This window comes from Poromitra crassiceps, assembly GCF_964638095.1.
Source record: "Poromitra crassiceps genome assembly, chromosome: 6".
Taxonomy (NCBI): Eukaryota; Metazoa; Chordata; class Actinopteri; order Beryciformes; family Melamphaidae; genus Poromitra; species Poromitra crassiceps.
In genome coordinates this window covers 5,461,266-5,487,608 of record NC_139627.1, presented here as the reverse complement: position 1 = coordinate 5,487,608, position 26,343 = coordinate 5,461,266, and the positions used below count along the sequence as shown (strand labels likewise).

At 44.3% G+C, this 26,343-nt stretch overlaps 1 protein-coding gene across 1 annotated transcript in view; it reads left to right on the top strand.

Annotated features, from left to right (window-relative positions):
* cacna1fa (calcium channel, voltage-dependent, L type, alpha 1F subunit a) overlaps positions 1 to 26,343 on the top strand; it is a gene marked incomplete at both ends in the record, with an annotated part of 35,405 nt that overhangs the window by 7,383 nt on the left and 1,679 nt on the right. The window contains 37 exons of the mRNA XM_083639278.1: positions 74 to 145; positions 226 to 289; positions 389 to 415; positions 540 to 700; positions 1,238 to 1,463; positions 1,685 to 1,892; positions 2,227 to 2,347; positions 2,487 to 2,559; positions 2,690 to 2,753; positions 3,299 to 3,353; positions 3,455 to 3,551; positions 3,768 to 3,897; positions 4,171 to 4,230; positions 4,393 to 4,499; positions 5,652 to 5,739; positions 5,900 to 6,007; positions 6,145 to 6,197; positions 6,293 to 6,439; positions 7,224 to 7,425; positions 8,198 to 8,356; positions 8,456 to 8,566; positions 8,809 to 8,892; positions 9,371 to 9,388; positions 9,557 to 9,691; positions 10,138 to 10,203; positions 10,480 to 10,571; positions 10,748 to 10,907; positions 11,966 to 12,093; positions 17,140 to 17,236; positions 18,170 to 18,272; positions 19,003 to 19,104; positions 19,419 to 19,543; positions 19,701 to 20,020; positions 21,111 to 21,293; positions 22,450 to 23,663; positions 25,261 to 25,376; positions 25,719 to 26,060. Coding sequence (XP_083495404.1) covers positions 74 to 145; positions 226 to 289; positions 389 to 415; positions 540 to 700; positions 1,238 to 1,463; positions 1,685 to 1,892; positions 2,227 to 2,347; positions 2,487 to 2,559; positions 2,690 to 2,753; positions 3,299 to 3,353; positions 3,455 to 3,551; positions 3,768 to 3,897; positions 4,171 to 4,230; positions 4,393 to 4,499; positions 5,652 to 5,739; positions 5,900 to 6,007; positions 6,145 to 6,197; positions 6,293 to 6,439; positions 7,224 to 7,425; positions 8,198 to 8,356; positions 8,456 to 8,566; positions 8,809 to 8,892; positions 9,371 to 9,388; positions 9,557 to 9,691; positions 10,138 to 10,203; positions 10,480 to 10,571; positions 10,748 to 10,907; positions 11,966 to 12,093; positions 17,140 to 17,236; positions 18,170 to 18,272; positions 19,003 to 19,104; positions 19,419 to 19,543; positions 19,701 to 20,020; positions 21,111 to 21,293; positions 22,450 to 23,663; positions 25,261 to 25,376; positions 25,719 to 26,060 — 5,618 coding nt within the window. The remainder of the gene's footprint in view (positions 1 to 73; positions 146 to 225; positions 290 to 388; positions 416 to 539; positions 701 to 1,237; positions 1,464 to 1,684; positions 1,893 to 2,226; positions 2,348 to 2,486; positions 2,560 to 2,689; positions 2,754 to 3,298; positions 3,354 to 3,454; positions 3,552 to 3,767; positions 3,898 to 4,170; positions 4,231 to 4,392; positions 4,500 to 5,651; positions 5,740 to 5,899; positions 6,008 to 6,144; positions 6,198 to 6,292; positions 6,440 to 7,223; positions 7,426 to 8,197; positions 8,357 to 8,455; positions 8,567 to 8,808; positions 8,893 to 9,370; positions 9,389 to 9,556; positions 9,692 to 10,137; positions 10,204 to 10,479; positions 10,572 to 10,747; positions 10,908 to 11,965; positions 12,094 to 17,139; positions 17,237 to 18,169; positions 18,273 to 19,002; positions 19,105 to 19,418; positions 19,544 to 19,700; positions 20,021 to 21,110; positions 21,294 to 22,449; positions 23,664 to 25,260; positions 25,377 to 25,718; positions 26,061 to 26,343) is intronic.

The following is a 26,343-nucleotide window of genomic DNA, read 5'->3' as shown; positions in this document are numbered from 1 at the left end:
CCTTTCCCCCCATGATGGGCGTGGCCTATTCATGCAGTGTCTCTATGTAATCCACTTCTGTGTCTGTCCACAGGTGCTGCGATTGCCAAGAAAAAGATGATGAAGAAGTACGGCTGGTACAAAACAACGGAGGACGGCGGTCCAGGTATGAGGGTCCGTTCATTACCTGTTGAACTGTTGAGTAGTTTGATTCACTCTAACAGCTCGGGCTCATGTGTTCCACAGAGTCCGACTCTGACGACGACATCGCGTATCTCGACGACGACACCGGCTTCTGCGGTTCGCTCATGTAAGGCGACAGCGACACACCGACACGATGTCACGATCACACGACACATCGGTGACACGAAGGAAATGTCATTTCTCTCGTTTTCTCTCGTTTCCTCAGGGCGAAGATGATGGCCAACAGTTTCTGGTAAGATCTTTTCAACCGTTAACATTGATCTAAGATGGAGCGCATGAACCTTCACTAAAGACTAAGCTGTTCACTCTTCTCAGCTGCTCCTTTGTCATTCATGATACCGCTTCTCCTTCCATAGTGACCAGTTGTGCCAGCTGAATCATACCATGAGGAAGAATTGCCGCGTGGCAGCCAAGACCACCAACTTCTACTGGCTGGTGCTTCTGCTGGTGTTCCTCAACACGATGGCCAGCGCTTCGGAGCATTACGGGCAGCCCAAGTGGCTCACAGAAATGCAAGGTCAGGAATGGCCACTAGGTGTCGGGGGCAGTAGGCATCCCCCCTCCCCCCCATGTTAAAATGCCCGACTTTGTAACATGAGTAAACATCTTTCCGGTTAGGGGCGAGACACGGTTTTGGTCTATATAGCTAATTTCACCTCTTCATAACAACTGTAGGGTGGGGTACATTTTTATATAACTCGCCCGTTTGGAGTAAAATAGATGATAGAAAAAGGGGGTGATTGACAGATGGTCTGTCCAGTGATCACGCAGCTTTGCCGATCACGGACCAATAGCAGGCGGAGCTGCGGCTCTGGGAAACACCCATCTCACGTGAGGTGCGGAAGGACTCAACCCATTCCCTCCTCCCACTCTGCTGACGAAAAATCAAGATGGTGACACCCACCGTTTGAACTCTGCCAGGAAAACGAAATTTAATGGGATAGCTACGTCCATATTATTTATGTCTATGGTCAGGATGCACTCTTACCTTCATGTTAGCCCTTTGCGTTTTTTTTGGTCTGATACCCAACCCACCTCTCTGTTTGTGCCTCAGAGCGAGCCAATAAGATCCTGCTGCTGCTGTTCACTCTGGAGATGTCGATGAAGATGTACGCCTTCGGCCTGCAGATCTACTTCCTGCAGTTGTTCAACCGCTTCGACTGCTTCGTGGTGTGCGGCGGCATCCTGGAGACGCTGCTCGTCGAGCTGAAGCTCATCCCGCCCATCGGCATCTCGGTGCTGCGCTGCATCCGACTGCTCAGAGTCTTCAAGATGACTCGGTATTTGACATCAGAGTTTAGGGAGGACATTTTGTTAAGTCACACATTTGCAGCTTTTATGATATTAATGTGGCGCCTCTCATGTCACCCGACTGCATGAGGAGAGAATAGATCCATTCAAAGTTCCCTCATTCAATCATTCCCTTGTTGCACTCATTTCATCAATTTTGACCGTGTGCAGATACGTTTGATTGAAATCGACCACTGATTGTACTTTCCAGGCACTGGGCGGCCTTGTCTGACCTGGTCAACTCACTGCTCAACTCCATGAAAGCTATCCTCTCCCTGCTGCTGCTGCTCTTCCTCTTCCTCATCATCTTCGCCCTGCTGGGCATGCAGTTGTTCGGAGGCAAATTCAACTTTGATGAGACTCAGATGAAGAGGAGCACGTTTGACTCCTTCCCCCAGGCTCTGCTCACCTGCTTCCAGGTCATTTGCACCTCAAACTCACAATGCTACTGTGCTCCCTCTCTCAATTATGATTCATTATTGTTATGTTACTGATGGCCGCAATTCACCCTGTCTGTCTGTATGTCTGTATGTCTGTCTGTCTGTCTGTCTGTCTGCCTGCCTGTCTGTCTGTCTGTCTGTGTCTGTCTGTCTGTCTGTCTGTCTGTCTCTGTCTGTCTCTCTGTGTGTGTGTGTCTGTCTGTCTGTCTGTCTGTCTGTCTCTGTCTCTGTCTGTGTCTGTCTGTGTGTCTGTCTGCTTGTCTGTGTGTCTGTGTGTCTGTCTGTCTGTGTCTGCTTGTCTGTCTGTCTGCAGATCCTCACCGGAGAGGACTGGAACGCTGTCATGTATGACGGCATTATGGCCTATGGAGGGCCGATCTTCCCCAACATGGTGGTCTGCATTTACTTTGTCATCCTTTTTGTCGTCGGTAACTGTATCCTTTCTACTTAGCGACGGGTCGACACGGCACCGATGCACTTCCTAAGCTGTCGTTCTTACTTTAGGATCTGTACATTAATGCTAAGCCTTCTATCCCACACGGAGCAAAGTTCACTCCTTTATTTTGACATCAGACATCCTGCTCAACGTCTTCTTGGCTATCGCCGTGGACAACTTGGCGGGAGGCGGCTCAAAGAAAAAAGTGGAGTAAGTTTAAGATCAGGAAAGGGGAATTTCAGAAGTGACTCATCCTTTGATTTGCTAATGTTTTTACATTGATCCGATCCGTGTGGTTTTATTTGCTTCGTTAGTTCATGTCTGACATTTGTGTTTGCAGGGAGAAAAAGGAAGAGGAGGAGGAGTGGGATGAGGATGACGAGAAAGAGGATGAAGACGCAGGGGTAGAGAGGATGTTTATTTGTTTGTTTCTTCGTGCATCGAAAAGAGCCAAAGTGGAACGTCACTTCCTGCTTCAGCACTGTACCAGAGATTTTCATCCGCCATTTATTTTCCCATAGAGATTTCGTAAAATGCTTATAAAAATAGTTTGACTTGGTCAAACCAAACGGTTCAGATGGATTTAGAAAAAGGAGAGGCCGCATAACATTTTACTCGGACCAAAACGTAAAAGAATTGCGGATTTAAAGAAATTGTTTTTTTTATGTAGTTTTTTGAGGTTTTGGTCCGAGTGAAATGTTCTATGGTCTCTCCAGGTTCTAAATGTAGCCGAACCGTTTGGCTTGACGAAGTAAAACTATTTTTATAAGCGTTTTACGAAATCTCTATGGGAAAATAAATGGCGGATGAAAATCTCTGGTAACAGTGCTGAAGCAGGAAGTGACGTTCCACTTTGCCTCTCTATTGGATGTTTACAAACGGCAGCGTGCCAAAAAAGACAACAGCTGATCTTGTTCCTTGTTGTCCCCTCTGTCCTGTCTGTGTGTAGAACGAGGAGGATGATTACGATAACGAGGAGCTGAGGGCCATCGAGGGGCTGGAGGGTGAGTCTGGCGGACAGCGCACCCTGCAGGAGAAACACCAGAACACACACTGATGTCTCTCATATCTTTTCTCTTATGCTTAACCTATTCTACTACTGCAGGAGTTGCTCCGCTGAAGCCTGAGTTCTCTGGGCCCAAGGAGAAGATTGTCCCGATTCCTGATGGAAGCTCCTTCTTCATCCTTGGAAAGAAAAACTGGTAATTGGAGATTGTATGTGCCACAAAGTCAAAACCATACACTATACACGTATAGTGTATGGTTTGACTTTTCTCCCGCTAAACCTATTCTATAACTTTATTCCATAATTCCCTCCGTTGCTTGACCAAAAAAGGGGCCACGGAGCATTAGATTCAGACATTTCTGCATGTTGAAAATAATTCCCTTGTCCTGTGTGATTTCCTCGCCGTGCGCAGTTTGCGAGTGGCCTGCCACGCCTTCATCCACCACCCCTACTTCACCAACATCATCCTCGTCTTCATCATCCTCAGCAGTATTTCCTTGGCTGCTGAGGACCCAATCAAATCCCACTCGTTCAGGAACATCGTAAGCGCCGCCCACATCTGCCTTTTTCCTCTTCCGCATAGGCCGTCGTACCCAGTCGTCCCCTTCAGTCTGTTCACGCTTGCCTATCCGTAGAATACGACCGCCTGCTCATACCTCAATCAATAGAAAACTAGAATCGTATTAGAACAGAATAGAGTCCCGACACCACAGAATGTAGCTCCCAGATATGACTTTATTGACGTTTAAGAACCCCCCGCTCATACCTTCATAATGCACTGAATCCAAAGGTCATCTGAGTTCTGTTATCCTCAGGTGCTCGGCTATGCTGATTATGTATTCACATCAGTGTTCACAGTGGAGATCGTACTCAAGGTAATTATATTCATGTTCACGAAACTGATAAGAGCGCCTGTGAAAAATCCATTCATAACTCGCAACGGCATATGACCGCGAGTGTGAATGTCGCATTTTATCGACAAGTTTGCTCAACGCGGCCTTTTTCTAACTCGATGTCTCCCCCTGTCTCACGTCTAGATGACCGTCTACGGAGCGTTTCTGCACACCGGCTCCTTCTGCCGGAACGCCTTCAACCTCCTCGACCTGCTGGTCGTCAGCGTGTCGCTCATGTCCTTCTTCCTCCAGTGAGTAAATAAACGGTCCAAACGGGAGGCGACACAAAGCTCGAGTTCTTCTGACACAGTAGGAGTCACTGGCGTGCAGCCGTGTGCTGTGGATGGACAGATTGATCTCTGATGAAAAGGCAGAGGCTTGTTGGTAGCACTCTCTAGTGTTCAGTCAAAGGAAGTTCTTCCTGTAGATTCAAGCTGGCTCCATTTCTCACTCCACTCTGCCTTCAATCTTTTCCTATGCTTTATTATTATTTCACAATTATGTTTGTTGTTTTGTTTTGTTTTTTGTTCAAGTCGAACTGAACCCGTTCGTCACGTGCATATGAGTCCGTTTCAGCCTGAAAACATAGTTTGTCTAAGATGACAGGTTGAGAGGCGGGTCATAGTATCATGTCGATGATTTTATTTGACAATTCTGGGGACTGGGTTGGGCTTTGGCCAACCCTGGCGTGTTCCGCCTCCAAATCGAGTGGGATTCAGTGTGTTGTGGCGCTCCCCTCGGGAAGAGCCTGGTGACGCGAGGTTAGTGGCTGAGTGGAGCTCAGCGAGCCGCAGGCAGCCAGCTGCCTTCGTGTTGCCGAGCGGAGAGTGCAGCCCGTCGGCCTGGAATCTCCGAAGTGCGACCCCTGACAACCAACCTCTCGGATGCGCGCGCCATTATCGCTGCTGTAAATACGATATCCCTGGAATGCGCGTTTTAACGAGCCAGTTACATTTCTTTGCATTCTTAGAGATTATAGTTTTTGTTTTTTGTTCATGTTTCTAACAATTGGCCAAGTTAGTAGTTAGTTTATGGGATAGGAATTCTGCCAGATGACAGGCACTAGGTGCCATTTTCTACTTCATTTGGAAGAGAAAATTATCATGAAATGTTGGCTGTGATAAATGCATGTCGTGATATGATTGGTTGAAATGGGGTAGAAATTTAATAGTACTAGGTGATGTCAGCAAACTGTACATTACTGTTATCAATGAAATCTTGAAAGATGAACTTTTGATGTGAAAAAGTGTGAAAAACTAAAGAAATTAGATTGTTGTGATTTTTTTTGCATACATTATTAAATAGGTGCACTGCATACCCAGGTATTTGAACTAAAAGAAAAGAAAAGTCGTTTTTGGGTTCAGCTCGACTTTAACTTTTCCTCAATTCTTTGCTCCTCTCAGCTCAAGCGCCATCTCTGTGGTGAAGATTCTCCGAGTGCTGCGAGTGCTCAGGCCTCTTCGAGCCATCAACAGAGCCAAGGGACTCAAGGTAAACATCACTGTGTCCGTTTGTTTGTTTGTTTGTTTTTCTCTTGCTTACTCATCTGTGCTTTAAATATATATTTACAATATATTTAGTGTATATAAAGTATAGTACAATGTAATTTTAAAAAGTTAACAACTGGGCGTTGCTGCTTTCATGTTGACAGAATGTTGTGCAGTGTGTGTTTGTGGCAATCCGCACCATCGGCAACATCTTGATCGTCACGTCACTCCTTCAGTTCATGTTTGCCTGTATTGGAGTTCAGCTCTTCAAGGTACACGGACAGGCTTTCAAATTTAGATTATTTGTAATATATTTTTATTTAATTGTATATGCTGACTGTACTTTTTTCTGACCTATCGATATATCTTTTATTAATGATGGAACTTGTCCCTGTGTTTCATGTTACAGGGAAGATTTTACAGCTGTACAGATGAAGCCAAAAACACTCCAGATGAGTGCAAGTCAGTTTTCGTCTCTCTCTCTCTCTCTACATCATGCAGGACTCTACCAACATCGCCCCTGTAAAAATGTGTATATTGTCTCTGTTGGATTTCAGGGGAAGCTTTGTGGTGTATAAAGACGGAGATATGAACCACCCCATGGTGAGAGAGAGGATCTGGCAAAACAGCGACTTCAACTTCGACAATGTGCTGCAGGGCATGCTGGCTCTCTTCACCGTGTCAACATTTGAAGGCTGGCCACTGTGAGTAGCAACTTCACTCTACATCTCTCGTCTACATCTCAACATCTTCTCAACTTCACTCTACATCTCTCTTCTACATCTCCACATCTTCTCTTAGGATACTTTGAATGTGTGCGTTTGTCTCTGCAGAGCCGGAGAACCCAGCTAGCAACTCATCTAGCTACCACAGATTTACCAACCTAGTTGTTCGCAACAGCGCCGCCGCGCAAATTGCATGACAAAGGACTAGTATATAAAATAGATTATTCATTCGCACAGCACATGGCAGAAGCAAGATGGACTGAATGTGAATCACGTTTTATTGTTTAACCTTAAAACAATCCTGTTTTCTAGTCAGAGCGTGAGTCGGTAACCACTGCAAACATCCATAAATTAGCTTAACCCTACGGAAATGTAGCAAACTGTTAACAGTTAACAGTGGGAGAATAACGTTAGGGGGTCTCCGACCCCAGACCCTAACCCTAAACCTAACCTCTCCCACCCCCCACACCTAACCCTAACCCAGACCCTAACCTCTCCCACCACCCACACCTAACCCTAACGCTAACCCTAACCTCTCCCACCCCTCTAAAACCTCCCACCCCTGCAATACGTGGACAAAAAGTAGCATTTTGTCATCGAACTCGCTAGGCGGCGCTGAATACTTAGGTCGGTATCACTGTGGTTGGTAAGTCTGTGGTAGCTAGATGAGTTGCTGGCTGGGCTCTCCGGCTCTGCAGATAGGGACTATTGGTTTGTGCAGGAAACGTGTCCTTACGGTCGTTGTGTTTCTCTTCTTCTTAAGGCTGCTTTACCGCGCCATAGATGCCAACGCCATCAACCGGGGCCCCATTTACAACTACCGTGTAGAAATCTCCATCTTCTTCATCATCTACATCATCATCATCGCCTTCTTTATGATGAACATCTTTGTGGGTTTTGTCATCATCACATTTCGGGAGCAAGGAGAGGCCGAATTCAAAAACTGTGAACTGAACAAAAATCAAGTTAGTGCTTCTCCAAAGCCTCGACATCTTTCAGAAACATGTTCAAATGAAACGTTGTTTGTTTTCTTAAAGGGACAGCTCAACCTAAAATCCAAAATACATATATTCCCTCTCACCTCTGTAGTGCTATTTATCCATCTATATCGTTTTGTGTTAGTTGCCTGAGTTTTGGAGATATCGGCGGCAGAGTTTCTGCCTTCTCTCCAATACAATGGAACTGGATGGCACTCGGCTTGTGGTGCTCAAAGTGCCAAAGAAATACATTTGAAAAACTCAACAGCAATGTCTCTTTCCAGAAATCATGACCCCGTTACTCAAGATAATCCACAGACCTTGTTATGAGCAGTTTCATGGAGGAACTATTTTCTTTTGACCGAACTAACACCCGCTAACTGCTAGCTAGTTCCTACATGAGACTGCAAAAGAAAATAGTTCCTACATGAAATTGCTCACAACAAAGTCTGTGCATTATATTGAGTAACCGGGTCATGATTTCTGGAAAGAGACATTGCTGTAGAGTTAAAAAAACAAAAAAATTTTGGCGCTTTGAGCACCACAAGCCGAGTGCCATCCAGTTCCATTGTATTTCTAGAAAAGGCAGACATCTCTGCGGCCGATATCTCCAAAATTCAGGCAACTATCCCAAAACGATATAGATGGATAAATAGCACTACAGGTGAGAGGAAAAATATGTATTTTGGATTTTAGGGTGAGCTGTCCCTTTAAAGCTGCTCTAAATGTCTCTCTCCTCTCTTCTCTTTACTCTACCCAGCGACAATGTGTGTACTACACACTGAAAGCTCGGCCTATAAAGATTTACATTCCCAAAAACCCATCGCAGCTCAAATTCTGGAAGATCATCAACTCCAGCCAGTTTGAGTACATCATGTTTGTGCTCATTCTGGGCAACACCTTCACTCTGGCCGTTCAGGTGTGTTTTTCCGCTCGATTTTCCGAAGCAATATGTAAGAAATATCACAGATGACAATGTTGTGATCTGAGGGTTCTGTGTTGTTTATTTCTCCCTCAGCATTTTGAGCAGTCGAAACAATTCACTTCCGTCATGGACATCCTCAACCTGATCTTCACCGCGGTTTTTACGGTTGAGATGATCATCAAGTTACTGGCTCTCCGGGCGCATGTGAGGTTTCAGTGTTGTAACAGTAATTAACCTTGGTCTGTGTCTCAACCTTTGCTGTGTTGGGTCCTTGAATTTGAGGGAATTGGGCCTGGAAAGTCCTTTGAAATGTAATGTCCTTGAATTTGACGTTTAAGAAGAAGGTGTTGGACTACAAACCATGTTCACTGCATCTGTCACCACTGTCCTTTGACATACTGTATTTCCCATTGACTGTGATACTTTGTTTATGTCTGCCCGTGTAGCACTATTTCATCGATCCATGGAATTCGTTTGACGCTTTGATCGTCGTGGGGAGCGTGTTGGATATCGCCGTTTCCGAGTTTAGCGTGAGTTTTTCTACATTTTGGTTTAAATCGAAAATTCCTGTAGAATCACAGCATGTTTTAGTCCAGACACATTTCAAACCCTTTTATGTAGCAGTGTTTCCTACATGCATTATATACTGCTGTGAAATTGGAAAAATGTGAAATTATTAGAATAAAATTCATTACCTGGCCTTGTTTTTTTGCGGCCAAACAAACAAATATAGTGAATTCTGCTACAATAAGTACACGTGTTAAATTGATGTAAATACTATCCAATTCTAAAGCATAAGATGAACTAGAACTGACACTGGGAATCGGATGAGAAGTGAGTCCAGGTCCCAGACTTAAACATTTCCCCATCCTCACTGCTACATAAACTGTGTAATGTTATGAATTAATTTGTCAATCATTGGGGTGTTTTTGACAGATGTGTTTGTTCATGTGTTGTTTTTAATGTCTCTCATCTGTCTGTTGTGGAATCCATGCGACATCGATCCAGGGAGGAGGCGGCCATGAGGTGAGACAACACTGGCAATGATCTGGCTCACTTGTTAGCGTTAGGATTTCTTTAATGAAGATCTCACAGTCTCTACCTCACAGTTACACTGACTTCCTCAGTTCAGTTCACTCTGATGCCGTCACACTCCTCCTCACAGGCCTTCTGTTGATCTGTGTTTCTCTGCAGGGTGGAGGGAAAGGGGAAAGTGGAAAAGTGTCCATCACCTTCTTCCGGTTGTTCCGAGTCTTGCGATTGGTCAAACTGCTCAGCAAAGGGGAGGGCATCCGAACTCTGCTCTGGACCTTCATCAAGTCCCTCCAGGTCAGTGCAATTCAGACTCAATGACATAAAGGGTTGACTATGGGGTCATGGCTCACATGAACCAGAGGTTCTCAAATGTTTTTCAGCCAAGGACCCCTTACAAGATAGAAAATATACCGGGGACCCCCTCATTCTGATTTGTGATTTTGGGCTAAGCTTAATTGTTTCCATGGTAACGTGCTTGACTTTTAAATTGATAGGTTTCTTAGATTAGAATGTAATCCATGAGCCATTTTAGATTTAAAGCATACAATATTTTCGTTGAACTATGAAGCTTTTGCAAAACCAAAAAAAAAACGTTTATATTTTTATTTTCCTGAAAACTTTTCGCTGCCCCCCTGGCAAAGTGCCATGGACCCACCCCTGGGGGTCCCCGGACCCCCATTTGAGAACCACTGACATAAACTACATTATGGTAACTGTGCTCTTGTTTTTTATCCGCCTAGGCTTTACCTTATGTCGGTCTGCTCATCGCCATGATCTTCTTCATCTACGCTGTGATCGGCATGCAGGTGAGTCTCTCTTCTCAAAGAGATCCAGTATCATTTGATCAGATCTAATCAGACGGAGATTCATCATCGTTTCACCAGATACAATAAATCCATGACGAGTTTCACAGTGACATGTACAGAGACATTGACAGTGATCAATAAAGTGATAGAGGAATGAACAGTGTCATAATATACGCAAGACAAGTCAGTCTTGACGACACAAACTGCAACTTGGTATCAGTCACACTGATCCTGTAGTTGCCACGTTCTTCTCACAGTTTGCTGTTCACCTTGCAGACATTTGGGAAGATAGCCATCGATGAAAACACAGATATCAACAGGAACTGCAACTTCCAGACCTTCTTCATGGCAGTTCTGATACTCTTCAGGTGCGTCACTCCAAGCATAAATAGAAAGAAAGTGAAGCTTAAAACATCACCACCAGTTTTCCTACTGCGTGGCTCTTTTCTCTCATAACTGAATAACTCTCTCTCTCTCTCTCTCTCTCTCTCTCTCTCTCTTTCTCTCTCTCTCTCTCTCTCTCTCTCTCTCTCTCTCTCTCTAGGTGTGCCACAGGAGAGCAGTGGCAGGAGATCATGCTGGGGGCGCTGCCGGGTCGGCGCTGCGACCCCGAGTCCGACGTGGAGCCCGGGGAGGAGTACACCTGCGGCAGCAACCTAGCCTACATCTACTTCATCAGCTTCTTCATGCTGTGTGCTTACCTGGTGAGAGAGTAGAGCCATATGAAATCAGTTTTATTTTTTCCAAATTCCGTTTTATTTTTTCACAAATTCAGTTTTTTCCATTTTAATTTTAATTTAGGGGTTAGGAGCAATGTTTTTTCTTTTTTTGATGACCTGGCTCCCTTAGACAGCTGAGTTGCTGAAACTAAGTTGTGAGGTGAGGTAAGGGTCCCACACAAGGCCGACCCCACTCTCAAAACACCCCAATCGAAAACGGAATAATTTATCTCGGCCTATTATACAATTATGAAATCATTGAGGTTACTACGATCATTAGATCTAATTCTTATTTTGATAATTAGGCCTACTTTGATCAATTTCATCTAAATTATGGAAAATTCTGCAATATTCCATGTTTTACAGTTCATTCCATTTTTATTACCAAATTCCATGATTCCGTCCGTTTTTTCCGTTTTGCGGAAATCATATGGCCCTATGAGAGAGGCCTAGGAGGACAATGGATTCCTTCCATTTTATTTCTTTATTTATCGGTCAATTCAATAGATTATTTGTAGTAATAGTCAAATACTTTGCTTCCTGTGATTTCTGTTGAAGCTGCCTCAAAATTAAATCAAGGTATAAATGAATCAAGTCGTGTTTTACAGAGTATGAAGTCCAATGGGATCAATATCAGATGCCAGGAGAGAGCAAAGTATTCGGAGAGAGAATTCACTAACAGTTAATAAGTTAAATAGAGGTTACTTTATCCTGGAACCAGTAGTATAGAAGCTGAGAAGGATGTGAGCAAAAAAGGGGAACAGATGTATGCAGGAGTTGATAGAGTTTTTAGCTGTTTTGAAGCAGATCTGTGGTGAAAAGGGTAGGGATAGGGAAATGCAGAAAAATGTAGTTACAGATTACTGCTTAATATTGGAATCGGCAATGTAATCCAGTCAACTGATACAGTAATGTATTCAGACTATTTTTAGTCATTTTTTGAACTATTTGCCTCAAAGATTGTGAGCAATGTATTGCTCGCAATGTATTGCTCACAAACAGTTGTGAAAGATCCTGTATATTCTGCCTGCCTCTCTCCCAAGATCATCAACTTGTTCATTGCTGTCATCATGGACAACTTTGAGTACCTGACAAGAGACTGGACTGTGCTGGGGACTCACCACCTGGATGAGTTCAAGAGAGTTTGGTCGGACTACGACCCTGAGGCCACGTAAGTCCTGGTCCCCCCTCTATAATATTCGCTATAAGAGTCGCTTCTAGCTGATGGTGACTGTCTGAGTGATGTTTGTCTGTTTGTTGATGATGGTGACTGTCTGAGATATGTTTGTCTGATTGTAGCTGATGGTGACTGTCTGAGTGATGTTTGTCTGTTTGTTGATGATGGTGACTGTCTGAGATATGTTTGTCTGATTGTAGCTGATGGTGACTGTCTGAGTGATGTTTGTCTGTTTGTAGCTGATGGTGACTGTCTGAGATATGTTTGTCTGATTGTAGCTGATGGTGACTGTTTGAGATATGTTTGTCTGATTGTTACTGATGGTGACTGTCTGAGTGATGTTTGTCTGTTTGTAGCTGATGGTGACTGTCTGAGATATGTTTGTCTGATTGTTGCTGATGGTGACTGTCTGAGATATGTTTGTCTGATTGTAGCTGATGGTGACTGTTTGAGATATGTTTGTCTGATTGTTGATGATGGTGACTGTCTGAGTGATGTTTGTCTGTTTGTAGCTGATGGTGACTGTCTGAGTGATGTGTGTCTGCTTGTTGCTGATGGTGACTGTCTGAGTGATGTTTGTCTGTTTGTAGCTGATGGTGACTGTCTGAGTGATGTTTGTCTGCTTGTTACTGATGGTGACTGTCTGAGATATGTTTGTCTGATTGTAGCTGATGGTGACTGTCTGAGTTATGTTTGTCTGCTTGTTACTGATGGTGACTGTCTGAGATATGTTTGTCTGTCTGTTGCTGATGGTGACTGTCTGAGATATGTTTGTCTGATTGTTGCTGATGGTGACTGTCTGAGATATGTTTGTCTGATTGTTGCTGATGGTGACTGTCTGAGTGATGTTTGCCTGCTTGTTGCTGATGGTGACTGTCTGAGTTATGTTTGTCTGTCTGTTGCTGATGGTGACTGTCTGAGATATGTTTGTCTGATTGTTGCTGATGGTGACTGTCTGAGATATGTTTGTCTGATTGTTGCTGATGGTGACTGTCTGAGATATGTTTGTCTGATTGTTGCTGATGGTGACTGTCTGAGATATGTTTGTCTGTCTGTTGCTGATGGTGACTGTCTGAGATATGTTTGTCTGATTGTTGCTGATGGTGACTGTCTGAGATATGTTTGTCTGATTGTAGCTGATGGTGACTGTCTGAGTGATGTTTGCCTGCTTGTTGCTGATGGTGACTGTCTGAGATATGTTTGTCTGTCTGTTGCTGATGGTGACTGTCTGAGATATGTTTGTCTGTCTGTTGCTGATGGTGACTGTCTGAGATATGTTTGTCTGATTGTTGCTGATGGTGACTGTCTGAGATATGTTTGTCTGATTGTAGCTGATGGTGACTGTCTGAGTGATGTTTGCCTGCTTGTTGCTGATGGTGACTGTCTGAGTTATGTTTGTCTGTCTGTTGCTGATGGTGACTGTCTGAGATATGTTTGTCTGATTGTTGCTGATGGTGACTGTCTGAGATATGTTTGTCTGATTGTTGCTGATGGTGACTGTCTGAGATATGTTTGTCTGATTGTTGCTGATGGTGACTGTCTGAGATATGTTTGTCTGTCTGTTGCTGATGGTGACTGTCTGAGATATGTTTGTCTGATTGTTGCTGATGGTGACTGTCTGAGATATGTTTGTCTGATTGTAGCTGATGGTGACTGTCTGAGTGATGTTTGCCTGCTTGTTGCTGATGGTGACTGTCTGAGATATGTTTGTCTGTCTGTTGCTGATGGTGACTGTCTGAGATATGTTTGTCTGTCTGTTGCTGATGGTGACTGTCTGAGATATGTTTGTCTGATTGTTGCTGATGGTGACTGTCTGAGATATGTTTGTCTGATTGTAGCTGATGGTGACTGTCTGAGTGATGTTTGCCTGCTTGTTGATGATGGTGACTGTCTGAGTGATGTTTTGTATGTTTGTTGCTGATGGTGACTGTCTGAGATATGTTTGTATGTTTGTTGCTGATGGTGACTGTCTGAGTGATGTTTGTATGTTTGTTGCTGATGGTGACTGTCTGAGTGATGTTTGTATGTTTGTTGCTGATGGTGACTGTCTGAGTGATGTTTGTATGTTTGTTACTGATGGTGACTGTCTGAGTGATGTTTGTCTGCTTGTTGCTGATGGTGACTGTCTGAGATATGTTTGTCTGCTTGTTGCTGATGGTGACTGTCTGAGATATGTTTGTCTGCTTGTTACTGATGGTGACTGTCTGAGATATGTTTGTCTGATTGTTGCTGATGGTGACTGTCTGAGATATGTTTGTCTGATTGTAGCTGATGGTGACTGTCTGAGATATGTTTGTCTGATTGTAGCTGATGGTGACTGTCTGAGATATGTTTGTCTGCTTGTAGCTGATGGTGACTGTCTGAGTGATGTGTGTCTGATTGTAGCTGATGGTGACTGTCTGAGATATGTTTGTCTGCTTGTTGCTGATGGTGACTGTCTGAGATATGTTTGTCTGATTGTAGCTGATGGTGACTGTCTGAGTTATGTTTGTCTGATTGTAGCTGATGGTGACTGTCTGAGATATGTTTGTCTGTTTGTTGCTGATGGTGACTGTCTGAGATATGTTTGTCTGATTGTAGCTGATGGTGACTGTCTGAGATATGTTTGTCTGCTTGTAGCTGATGGTAACTGTCTGAGATATGTGTGTCTGTTTGTTGATGATGGTGACTGTCTGAGATATGTTTGTCTGATTGTAGCTGATGGTGACTGTCTGAGATATGTGTGTCTGTTTGTTGATGATGGTGACTGTCTGAGATATGTTTGTCTGCTTGTTGATGATGGTGACTGTCTGAGATATGTGTGTCTGCTTGTTGATGATGGTGACTGTCTGAGTGATGTTTGCCTGCTTGTTGCTGATGGTGACTGTCTGAGATATGTTTGTCTGCTTGTTGATGATGGTGACTGTCTGAGATATGTGTGTCTGCTTGTAGCTGATGGTGACTGTCTGAGATATGTTTGTCTGCTTGTTGATGATGGTGACTGTCTGAGATATGTGTGTCTGCTTGTAGCTGATGGTGACTGTCTGAGTGATGTTTGCCTGCTTGTTGCTGATGGTGACTGTCTGAGATATGTTTGCCTGCTTGTAGCTGATGGTGACTGTCTGAGTGATGTTTGTCTGCTTGTAGCTGATGGTGACTGCCTGAGATATGTTTGTCTGCTTGTTGCTGATGGTGACTGCCTGAGATATGTTTGTCTGCTTGTTGCTGATGGTGACTGCCTGAGATATGTTTGTCTGCTTGTTGCTGATGGTGACTGTCTGATTTATGTTTGCCTGCTTGTAGCTGATGGTGACTGCCTGAGATATGTTTGTCTGCTTGTTGCTGATGGTGACTGTCTGATTTATGTTTGCCTGCTTGTAGCTGATGGTGACTGTCTGAGATATGTTTGCCTGCTTGTAGCTGATGGTGACTGTCTGAGATATGTTTGCCTGCTTGTAGCTGATGGTGACTGTCTGAGATATGTTTGCCTGCTTGTAGCTGATGGTGACTGTCTGAGATATGTTTGCCTGCTTGTAGCTGATGGTGACTGCCTGAGATATGTTTGTCTGCTTGTAGCTGATGGTGACTGTCTGATTTATGTTTGCCTGCTTGTAGCTGATGGTGACTGTCTGAGATATGTTTGTCTGTCTGTTGCTGATGGTGACTGTCTGAGATATGTTTGCCTGCTTGTAGCTGATGGTGACTGTCTGAGATATGTTTGCCTGCTTGTAGCTGATGGTGACTGTCTGAGATATGTTTGCCTGCTTGTAGCTGATGGTGACTGTCTGAGATATGTTTGCCTGCTTGTAGCTGATGGTGACTGTCTGATTTATGTTTGCCTGCTTGTAGCTGATGGTGACTGTCTGATTTATGTTTGCCTGCTTGTAGCTGATGGTGACTGTCTGATTTATGTTTGCCTGCTTGTAGCTGATGGTGACTGTCTGAGATATGTTTGCCTGCTTGTAGCTGATGGTGACTGTCTGAGATATGTTTGTCTGCTTGTTGCTGATGGTGACTGTCTGAGATATGTGTGTCTGCTTGTTGCTGATGGTGACTGTCTGAGATATGTGTGTCTGCTTGTAGCTGATGGTGACTGTCTGAGATATGTGTGTCTGCTTGTTGCTGATGGTGACTGTCTGAGATATGTTTGTCTGCTTGTTGCTGATGGTGACTGTCTGAGATATGTTTGTCTGCTTGTTGCTGATGGTGACTGTCTGAGATATGTTTGTCTGCTTGTTGCTGATGGTGACTGTCTGAGATATGTTTGTCTGCTTGTTGCTGATGGTGACTGTCTGAGATATGTTTGCCTGCTTGTTGCTGATGGTGACTGTCTGAGATATGTTTGTCTGCTTGTTGCTGATGGTGACTGTCTGAGATATGTGTGTCTGCTTGTTGCTGATGGTGACTGTCTGAGATATGTTTGTCTGCTTGTTGCTGATGGTGACTGTCTGAGATATGTGTGTCTGCTTGTAGCTGATGGTGACTGTCTGAGATATGTGTGTCTGCTTGTTGCTGATGGTGACTGTCTGAGATATGTTTGTCTGCTTGTTGCTGATGGTGACTGTCTGAGATATGTGTGTCTGCTTGTTGCTGATGGTGACTGTCTGAGATATGTTTGTCTGCTTGTTGCTGATGGTGACTGTCTGAGTGATGTTTGTCTGTTTGTTGATGATGGTGACTGTCTGAGATATGTTTGCCTGATTGTTGCTGATGGTGACTGTCTGAGATATGTTTGTCTGATTGTAGCTGATGGTGACTGTCTGAGATATGTTTGTCTGTTTGTAGCTGATGGTGACTGTCTGAGTTATGTTTGTCTGCTTGTTGATGATGGTGAATGTCTGAGTGATGTTTGTCTGCTTGTTGCTGATGGTGACTGTCTGAGTTATGTTTGTCTGCTTGTTGCTGATGGTGACTGTCTGAGTTATGTTTGTCTGCTTGTTGCTGATGGTGACTGTCTGAGTTATGTTTGTCTGCTTGTTGATGATGGTGACTGTCTGAGTTATGTTTGTCTGCTTGTTGATGATGGTGAATGTCTGAGTGATGTTTGTCTGCTTGTTGCAGGGGCCGAATAAAACACATCGACGTCGTCACCATGCTGCGCAGGATTCAGCCCCCTCTTGGTTTTGGAAAACTCTGTCCTCATCGTGTGGCTTGCAAGGTAAGTCCCACGCATATAATGCTGCGCACCTGTAGCTATGAACAAATTTTACTTTAGTGGTTGTGTAACTAAGTCCATCAATCAACTTATATTATTAAAAAAAAAAGTTTTACTTTCTCTTTACAATACAAATATATATGAGAATGAATAAATACAACATAAATACATAATAAATACAAGATCTTAATTTGGACCGACTGAAAACAAATGGAAAGGAGTGTATTCACCTTATGTAGCCCCGCCCACTTGACCCAGTTGTGTTATGACTTCCTGTTCAAAACACCGTCTGTTTTACCTGGTCACTCACTCACTAGTAATTTAGCTAATTAGCACTAATTAGCAGTTTCCCGGGAAAGCTCTTATTTAAACCACCTGACCATTATTCAGTGGACAGGGATTGAATGTGCAGCAACCAACAAATATGCTTTAAGTCAACTTTCTAATAGAAATGTTTACATTTGGCATATTCAGTCTTTCTCCACACATTGTTTGTTTTACTCGGTGAGCTGTCAACACATCCAGCTGCTGCCCAGGTCTGGACTGCATCCTGCATTTCCACTGCCAATCCAATCAATCCCCCCTCCCCCCTCTCTTTCTCTCCCTCTCTCTCCTCCTCTCTCCCTCTCTCCCTCTCTCTCCTCCTCTCTCCTCCTCTCTCTCTCCCTCTCTCTCCCTCTCTCTCCTCCTCTCACTCTCCCTCTCTCTCTCCTCTCTCTCTCCCTCTCTCTCCTCTCTTTCTCTCCCTCTCTCTCCTCCTCTCTCTCTCCCTCTCTCTCCCTCTCTCTCCTCCTCTCTCTCCTCCTCTCTCTCCCTCTCTCTCTCCTCCTCTCTTTCTCTCCCTCTCTCGCCTCCTCTCTCTCTCCCTCTCTCTCCTTTATCTCCTCCTCTCTTTCTCTCCCTCTCTCTCTCTCCTCCTCTCTCTCTCTCCCTCAGCGCCTGGTTGCCATGAATGTGCCGCTGCACCCCGATGGGACCGTCACCTTCAACGCCACCCTGTTTGCGCTCGTGCGCACCTCACTCAAGATCAAGACAGGGGGTGAGGCCTCTCACACATGATACACACTCACACGCACGCACGCACATGATCAGTGTTGGCCGGTAACTCATTACAAAAGTAACATATTACATGTAATATATTACTTTTAGATATTACTTTTAGCAGTAACTCAGTAATACAATCTTATTACCAATAGGATTTCAGTAATATTATACCAGTTACTTTGTCAAGTAACACAAGGTACAAATTTAGTTACTTTTTATTTATTTATCGAAGCACATATTTAAATAAAGATACAATCATTTCCTTATCGAAATATAAATGACAATAACAAAGGAAAAGGATAACATTTAGAATTTTGGATGGTTTACACTGAAGACGGTTGAAATTATTTTTTCGGGATGGTTCCCGGGCGGCGATGTCATTCTGCTACTGCTGTTCTTTTGGTGAAAGTAATGTCATCATCATCATCATAATTTCCTTTATTTTACCAGATAGATTATTGAGAACACATTCTCTTTTACAATAATGACCTACTAATGATGTCTGTATGTAATAAGTAGCGAGTTACTCTACACACACAGTAATATTTTAAAGTGACTTATTACTTTCAAATGAAAGTAACTAGTAATATCTAGCTAGTATATTACATTTTTAAAGTAACTTGCCCAACACTGCACATGATTCATTGCATTTGCACAGGGCTGGCTCAGAGATATCAGTGTGTTGTTCTCCTCAAAGGATTTGCTGTATGCGTCTCTCCCCTCAGATCCCATTGACCAGCAGAATGAAGAGCTGAAGGTGATCATTAAGAAGCTTTGGAAGCGCACAAAGCCCAAGCTGCTCAATGAAATCATTCCTCCCCCTAGAGGTAAATCAGGGAAATGCAGCCTGGCCGTGAACCACGAGGAGGATGAATTAGTGAAAGGAGAAATCATTCCAAATATTCAATAAAACGCCCACTTTTTGGAGCTCGTCGCTCCTGACACTAACATGCCTGTATCATAAGAGAATACTCTTTCAAAAATGTGTTTCTAAATACAAACATAATACAAAATACAAATTGATGACTGATCATCATCCAAGCAACTGGTATCGATTTCATGAAGTTCCAACTTTGTATTGTCTTGAATCGTTGACGACTTCATCATAACCAATCGCATTCTTCCACACTTTTCTCATCAGGGGATGCGGTGACTTGTGGGAAAATCTACGCCAGCTTCTTGATCCAGGACTATTTTAAAAAGTTCCGCAAGAGAAAGGAGAGAGAGAGGAAATCCAAAAGGAAAGACAGGGCAGCTTCTCTCCAGGTGAACACAATTTAGGTTGCAGTCTTAACCCTGCAAATACTTTGAGGGTGTCCGCTGGACTCGATTGGACACACTCTTTTGTGTGTATGCTGTGTACGCTTACGTTCATGTTTGTGTGTGCGTGCACGTTTGTGTGTTTGTGTGTTTGTGAACTCAGCTAGGGCTCCGGATGCTGCAGGACCTGGCTCCAGAGATGCACCTGGCTATGGCCTGTGACATGGAGGATGAAGCTTTCGAGAGCGAGGCGGGAACCTCGGCGCCGGACACGCCCACCAGCACCCCCATGCCGCCGATAGAGATGCTGATCGAGCAGGTGACCGCGTTCGTGGAGCCTGAGCCCGAGATAGAGATTGACGGGGGCGTGGTCACGACGCAGGTGACGGGCCTTCCTGAGAAGCAGAGACCCGAGTCCCAGCTGTGCGGTGTCGCCAGCGTGGTGACGGAGCAGCCAGTGAGGGCCGAGCCTCTGACCATCAGGTGAGTTTCTGTGTTCACCACATTATCTATTTAAATTCATACACTATATACCAAACCCTTTGGACCCACCTGATTGAATGTAGACCTACTATGTTTTTCATTCTCTTAAAGCCATTTTGTTCTGAAGGCTCATGCGTACAGTAAATGCTTGAAATGTGTTTTCAGACAAATATAAATCGTGAAGTTGATCCCTATGTATGAATGTCTTTGCAAAGTCCAGAGCGAACCGGAAGAAGCAATAATGTGAAACGCGTTGTTCGTCCAATTTCATATGAATTACATTTAAAAAGTTGAACTAACACTCTTGACCTGGTGTGCACTCATAGACATAAATAATATGGACGTAGCTATCCCATTAAATTTCGTTTTCCTGGCGGAGTTCAAATGGTGGCCGTCACCATCTTGATTTTTCGTCAGCAGAGTGGGCAGAGTGGGAGGAGGGAATGGGTTGAGTGCTTACACACCTCACGTGAGATGGGAGTTTCCCAGAGCCGCAGCTCCGCCTGCTATTGGTCCGTGATCGGCAAAGCTGCGTGATCACTGGACAGACGATCTGTCAATCACCCCCTTTTCTGTCATCTATTTTACTCCAAACGGGCGAGTTATATAAAAATGTACCCCCCTACAGTTGTTATGAAAAGGTGAAATTAGCTATTTAGACCAAAACCGCGTTTCGCCTCTAACTGGAAAGATGTTTAATCATGTTACAAAGTCGGGCATTTTAACATGGGAGGAATGCCTACCTCCCCCAACGCCTAGTGGCCATTCGAGGAACTACAAATTTTCAATTCACTTCTGCATCCTCAGAGGGAAGGGGAGTTTTTGCCTTTCCGTCAAGGCAAAGGGTGGCTACTTTAAAGAATGTAAAATATAAGATAGTTTTGATTTGTTTAACGTTTTTTGGTCACTGCATGATTCCATTTGGCTATTTGAAGTAGCCTATGTCATGGTTTTGATGTCTTTACTATTATTCTAAGATTTGGACAATAGCAAAAGGTCACAGAGAAAGTGTGTCTACGTCAGTACTGTATGTTTTGAATATTTTAATGATTTTCTAACGTGCCTGTCCTCCCCCCTCTCCAACAATCAGGGTGGACTCCATCAGTGAGGCGCCCCCTCCTTCTCCAGGCATAACCGGAGGTTTCTCCAGAGAGTTAAGAGAGTTTCTCGGTGAAGAAGCGGTGGCGGCCGTTACAACCGAAGAAGCTGATCAAGTGTTTTACAGTGAAGTGGATGCAATCATCAAAGCATCGCCAACGAGCACAGCCGACAGGTAAGGCTCAAACAAGACGGTGAGAGAGAGAGAGAGAAAGAGAGAGAGAGAGAGAGAGATTCAGTATGCAGAGGAGGGAAGGGACGATATGCTTATCTGACAATATAATTTGATATCGAGTTTATGATTCAATACGACCACGCTACGATGTAATAACTAAAAGTTTCGTGATAACAAAGTCGTCTGTGACTGCAAAATTATGCATATTTCTGAGATGCAAATGCAATGCTATTCGCTTGCTAGGATGTAAACAACAATTTAACTAGAAATAACCACCTTGTCGACTATCTAGAAATGTCATTACATTATTGTAATGACTAGAAATGTTATTACAAACTGTAAATAATGTAATTTCAATGGAGAGCTTGTGAATACAATTTAATATTGCGATTCATTTTTCTGCCACACGATATGTATTGACATTTTTATTTTGTGATATATTGACTTTAAATAGCTGTCCCATCTGGTAAATATGCATAATACAAAATGTGAAGAAAAGATATGAGCCCTGTACGGAATCGGTCCCTATGTGGACTATTTAGTGTGTCGCCATTTTTTTTTATAGTGTCTGAATTCTCAACTGTTAATTTGATTCACTATTTAGTCCACTATAAAATACCCACAATGCACGGCGATTTCTAGTGAACAGCGAATGTACCATACATTTTTGCCGGTATACCACAATGCAATGCGGTTGTCTTTACCGAAGGAGAAGAAGAAAGTCGTTAGCTCGTGAGCTAACAAGCTTGTGAGGTACTTGACCAGCAAAGCTTGCTATTAGGAGACAGCACCATAGTTGACAAAACCACACATGCACGTAATTAGAATTTCAACGATTTATTTAGGATTTAGCAGTCAAAACATGCAACATCAATACTACCTGAGGACATCTCAATCTGCTCGCGAGCTCAGTTGTTTATGTGATAGTGGGCGCGGATTGCTTGCGTCACATGAATACCCGACGTATCTAGTGACGCAATGATCTTCAGGGAAAAAATCTGTGTAGTGTCCGAAACTCCTTTTGATCATTCCCCATATAGCTCACTATATACTGTAGATAAATACTATATGGGGAATTGTGAGTGAGTAAATGAGTGAATGATTCTGAACGTGGCTATGAAGTTCTGTGCTGAAAGTCTTGGTTTTTCATTTGTAGGTATGTGTATCCAGAGACTGTCATTCCTGTGCCGTCTGAGACAGGCTACCATGGACAGAACCTGGAAAGAGCCAGCAGCATAGGAGAAACGCAGTATGGCAATCATGACAGAACCAGCAACATAGGAGAAACCCAGTATGGCAATCAAGAAAGAGCCAGCATAGAAACGCAGTATGGCAATCATGAAAGAGCCAGCAACATAGGAGAAACCCAGTATGGCAATCAAGAAAGAGCCAGCATAGAAACGCAGTATGGCAATCATGAAAGAGCCAGCATAGAAACGCAGTATGGCAATCATGAAAGAGCCAGCATAGAAACGCAGTATGGCAATCATGAAAGAGCCAGCATAGAAACCCAGTATGGCAATCAAGAAAGAGCCAGCATAGAAACGCAGTATGGCAATCATGAAAGAGCCAGCAACATAGGAGAAACCCAGTATGGCAATCATGACAGAACCAGCAACATAGGAGAAACCCAGTATGGCAGTCATGACAGAACCAGCAACATAGGAGAAACCCAGTATGGCAACCATGACAGAGCCAGCAACATAGGAGAAACCCAGTATGGCAGTCATGACAGAACCAGCAACATAGGAGAAACCCAGTATGGCAGTCATGACAGAACCAGCAACATAGGAGAAACCCAGTATGGCAACCATGACAGAGCCAGCAACATAGAAACCCAGTATGGCAATCATGACAGAACCAGCAACATAGGAGAAACCCAGTATGGCAATCATGACAGAACCAGCAACATAGGAGAAACCCAGTATGGCAATCATGACAGAACCAGCAACATAGGAGAAACCCAGTATGGCAACCATGACAGAACCAGCAACATAGGAGAAACCCAGTATGGCAATCATGACAGAACCAGCAACATAGGAGACATGCACTATGGCAATCATGACAGCAGTGGCTTAGTTGACCATGGTTACAATGGCGCCAACATGAGTGGAGGGAGTGTCACTGCAAGCAACCCCGGTGCCTACACTGGAAACATGTACGATGGCAACGGATACAGTGACCCAGGCTACAATGGGAACGGATACAGTGATCCAGGCTACAATGGGAACGGCAGCACCATCAGCATCAATGGAAATGGGAGCATCAATGGAAATGGAAGCACGGTTAGCGGCTACACCGGAAACGGCCACAGTGGAAATGAGCACATGTGGTTTTCCAGAAGACGCATCCTTCCTCCCATACCCAGAGGTGAGAAACATTTGATCCTGGGTTTTCTTTTCTCCTATCTGGGCTCTGGAGGACAGGGCTATTATTGTAGGACTACCGTACTTTCCGCACTATAAGGCGCACCTGAATATAAGCCGCAGCAGCTAAATTGCATGTTTGTTACATACATAAGCCGCACCGGACTATAAGCCGCAGGTGTTTTAATGTTTATCAGCAGAGACCGTTTTGAGTCCTTACCCTCATCGTCGTAACACAGCCAGTTCGCCATCTTTTGAAGCATGATGTTAGATTACAACGAGCTAGTTGTGTGGCTTAGCCTTCCAAAATGTTGCCGTTACTTTTTTAGAATGTAATACATAGAATTGGGAACGTTACATTCAATTTCATTCAGACTGTCTTTCTGGCTCAATCGCCGCCATTTTTCCTCCGGAGCGAGGGAGGGTGGGAGGAGGGAGGGTGTTTTACAGTAGTGGCTGAGAGAGCGTAGTGGCTCAGTGCTCCAAGCAGGTTGCGAGGCACATTTTTTGCAACATCATCCAATCAGGGTCTGTCTGTCTTGCTCTCGTTCTGTCTCTCGTACCAAAATCCATAGATTTAGGAGGTCGCCTAGTGGCCGTTAGCTGTAAAAATCCATAGATAAGCCGCACCGTTATATAAGCCGCAGGGCCGAAAAATGGGGAAAAAGCCGCGGCTTATAGTCCGAAATTTACGGTAGTTTAGTGATGTCATTTAGTAGCCTACATCAGTGGTTCTCAAAGTGGGGTCCCCGAGACCCCCGGGGGTCCTGGAGGGGATCCCAGGGGGTCCCCAGCAAAAAGGGGCACAACTTATTTTCACTATACTACCATCCATAAGTAACACAATGACAGAATGTATGACTGTTTTGGTTATGGTTTCATACACTTTCTGTAAAAAAAAGGCCTCTATAAGGCCATTTGCATGGTAGGTAGGTAGATACTTTATTGATCCCAGAGGAAATTCAGGTACCAGCAGCTTGCTTACAGTTAATATAAACACACAGTAGACAAATTAAAATACACAAAGATTTATAAAAAAAATGCATAAATATAAATACCAGACCTAGGTGGATTGTTGTGCAAGAGCCAAAAACATAAAGTGACTGAGTGCGTATAGTAAAACTGAACATAGTAAAAACAGGCCAGGCTAAAGGAACAAAGACACACAGCAGAGACAACAGAGCAGAGGCAGAGGCGTACAGTGGAACAATCACACGCACTCACTTCCCCCGCTGGGAAGCATCACGTCACGTAACGTAGCTTCGCCTCCTCCTGATGGACAGCCAGAAGCACCAATCGCACACAAGCGCGACATCATCATAATCGCCACCATCGATCCAGAGAGTACTCGAATTTACAGAGAGGATGTGGGAGGTGGAAAAACAGCAGATTACTTGCCTGGTAACTTATTACTCTGCGGTGACGCAACGCACTGTAATAATCACAAATAATCTTGATTTGTACGGGATTGAAATCGCTCAATCGCCCCGGTTAAAACGATCTTACCAGACCTGCTCTAGTAATAATGGTGCCATCAGGAAAGGTGCTGCTGTCATGTATGGAGGCTTGTTTCGTAACACATCCCTGCTGGTTGTTCTCAGGCCGGAAACCTTCCTTCAACCTCCAGTGTCTGAGGCCACACAGCACAGATGATGCTGATGACCTGCCCACCCCAGGCACCTACCAGGGGAACTCCTCCCTAAGATCCCGTCTACAGGTAAAACCGCACGCACGCACGCACACACACGCACACGCACACGCACGCACACACACACACACGCACACACACAGAACACACACACACAATTTTGATAGAGTCTAGTGTGTGCGCACGTGTGTGTGTTCTTGCATTTTGAAAATTAGTGTTGGTGTTTATTATGTGATTTTGAGCATTAAAAAAAATCACATAATTAATATGTGATTTTGAGCATAAAATGAATTGTTTTGCCAACTGTGTGTTGTGGGTGACTTTGTGTGTGTGAAGATTTAAGAGAAAATTGTCATAAGTATACAGCAATCGTAAAAAAAAAAAAAAGCATTTTCTCCTGTCCTCCGTCAGAACCAGCACAGTCTGGACTCGCGGAGGAGCAGCGTGTCCTCGGTGTCGTCCGTCTCCTGGGCCAACACGAGGGGGGGAGCCAGAGCCACTCCTGCTGCCAGCATCAACCCGCCGAGGCCGGGCGGACGCAGAGGCAAGCTGATCTACACCCCGATGATGCTGCTGGACGAATCCACCGGCACCACCCAGCCTCTGTGGGCCGACGGCTCCGCCAGCCTCCCGGCAGGGAGCCGGCCCGGCTGGAACCCCGTCCAGCAGGCCCAAACCTACAGCGGCGTGAGGATGCCGCCCATCAGCCAGGGCTTCCTCGAGAAGGGCAGCGCCGACAGTCTGGTCGAGTCGGTGAGTGATCGTGGGAGGAACTAGGGAGGCGCCAGCGCCGATATGAACATTTTAGATAGCCTATATTAACATTACTGTTGTGGCCGATAACCGATATTTACCGATGTCGATAAGATCTGTTTAAAAACGAGTTTCTATGATAGTGAAATTTTGCACATACTGGAAAACACATCTAAACACCGAATTTCAAAAAGTAATGTCTTTCTTTATTTCCAAAACATTTGCAAAAGCCCATAAATCATAGATTTACCGCATTGTTTCCTCTCAATATAAAAATTTTGGC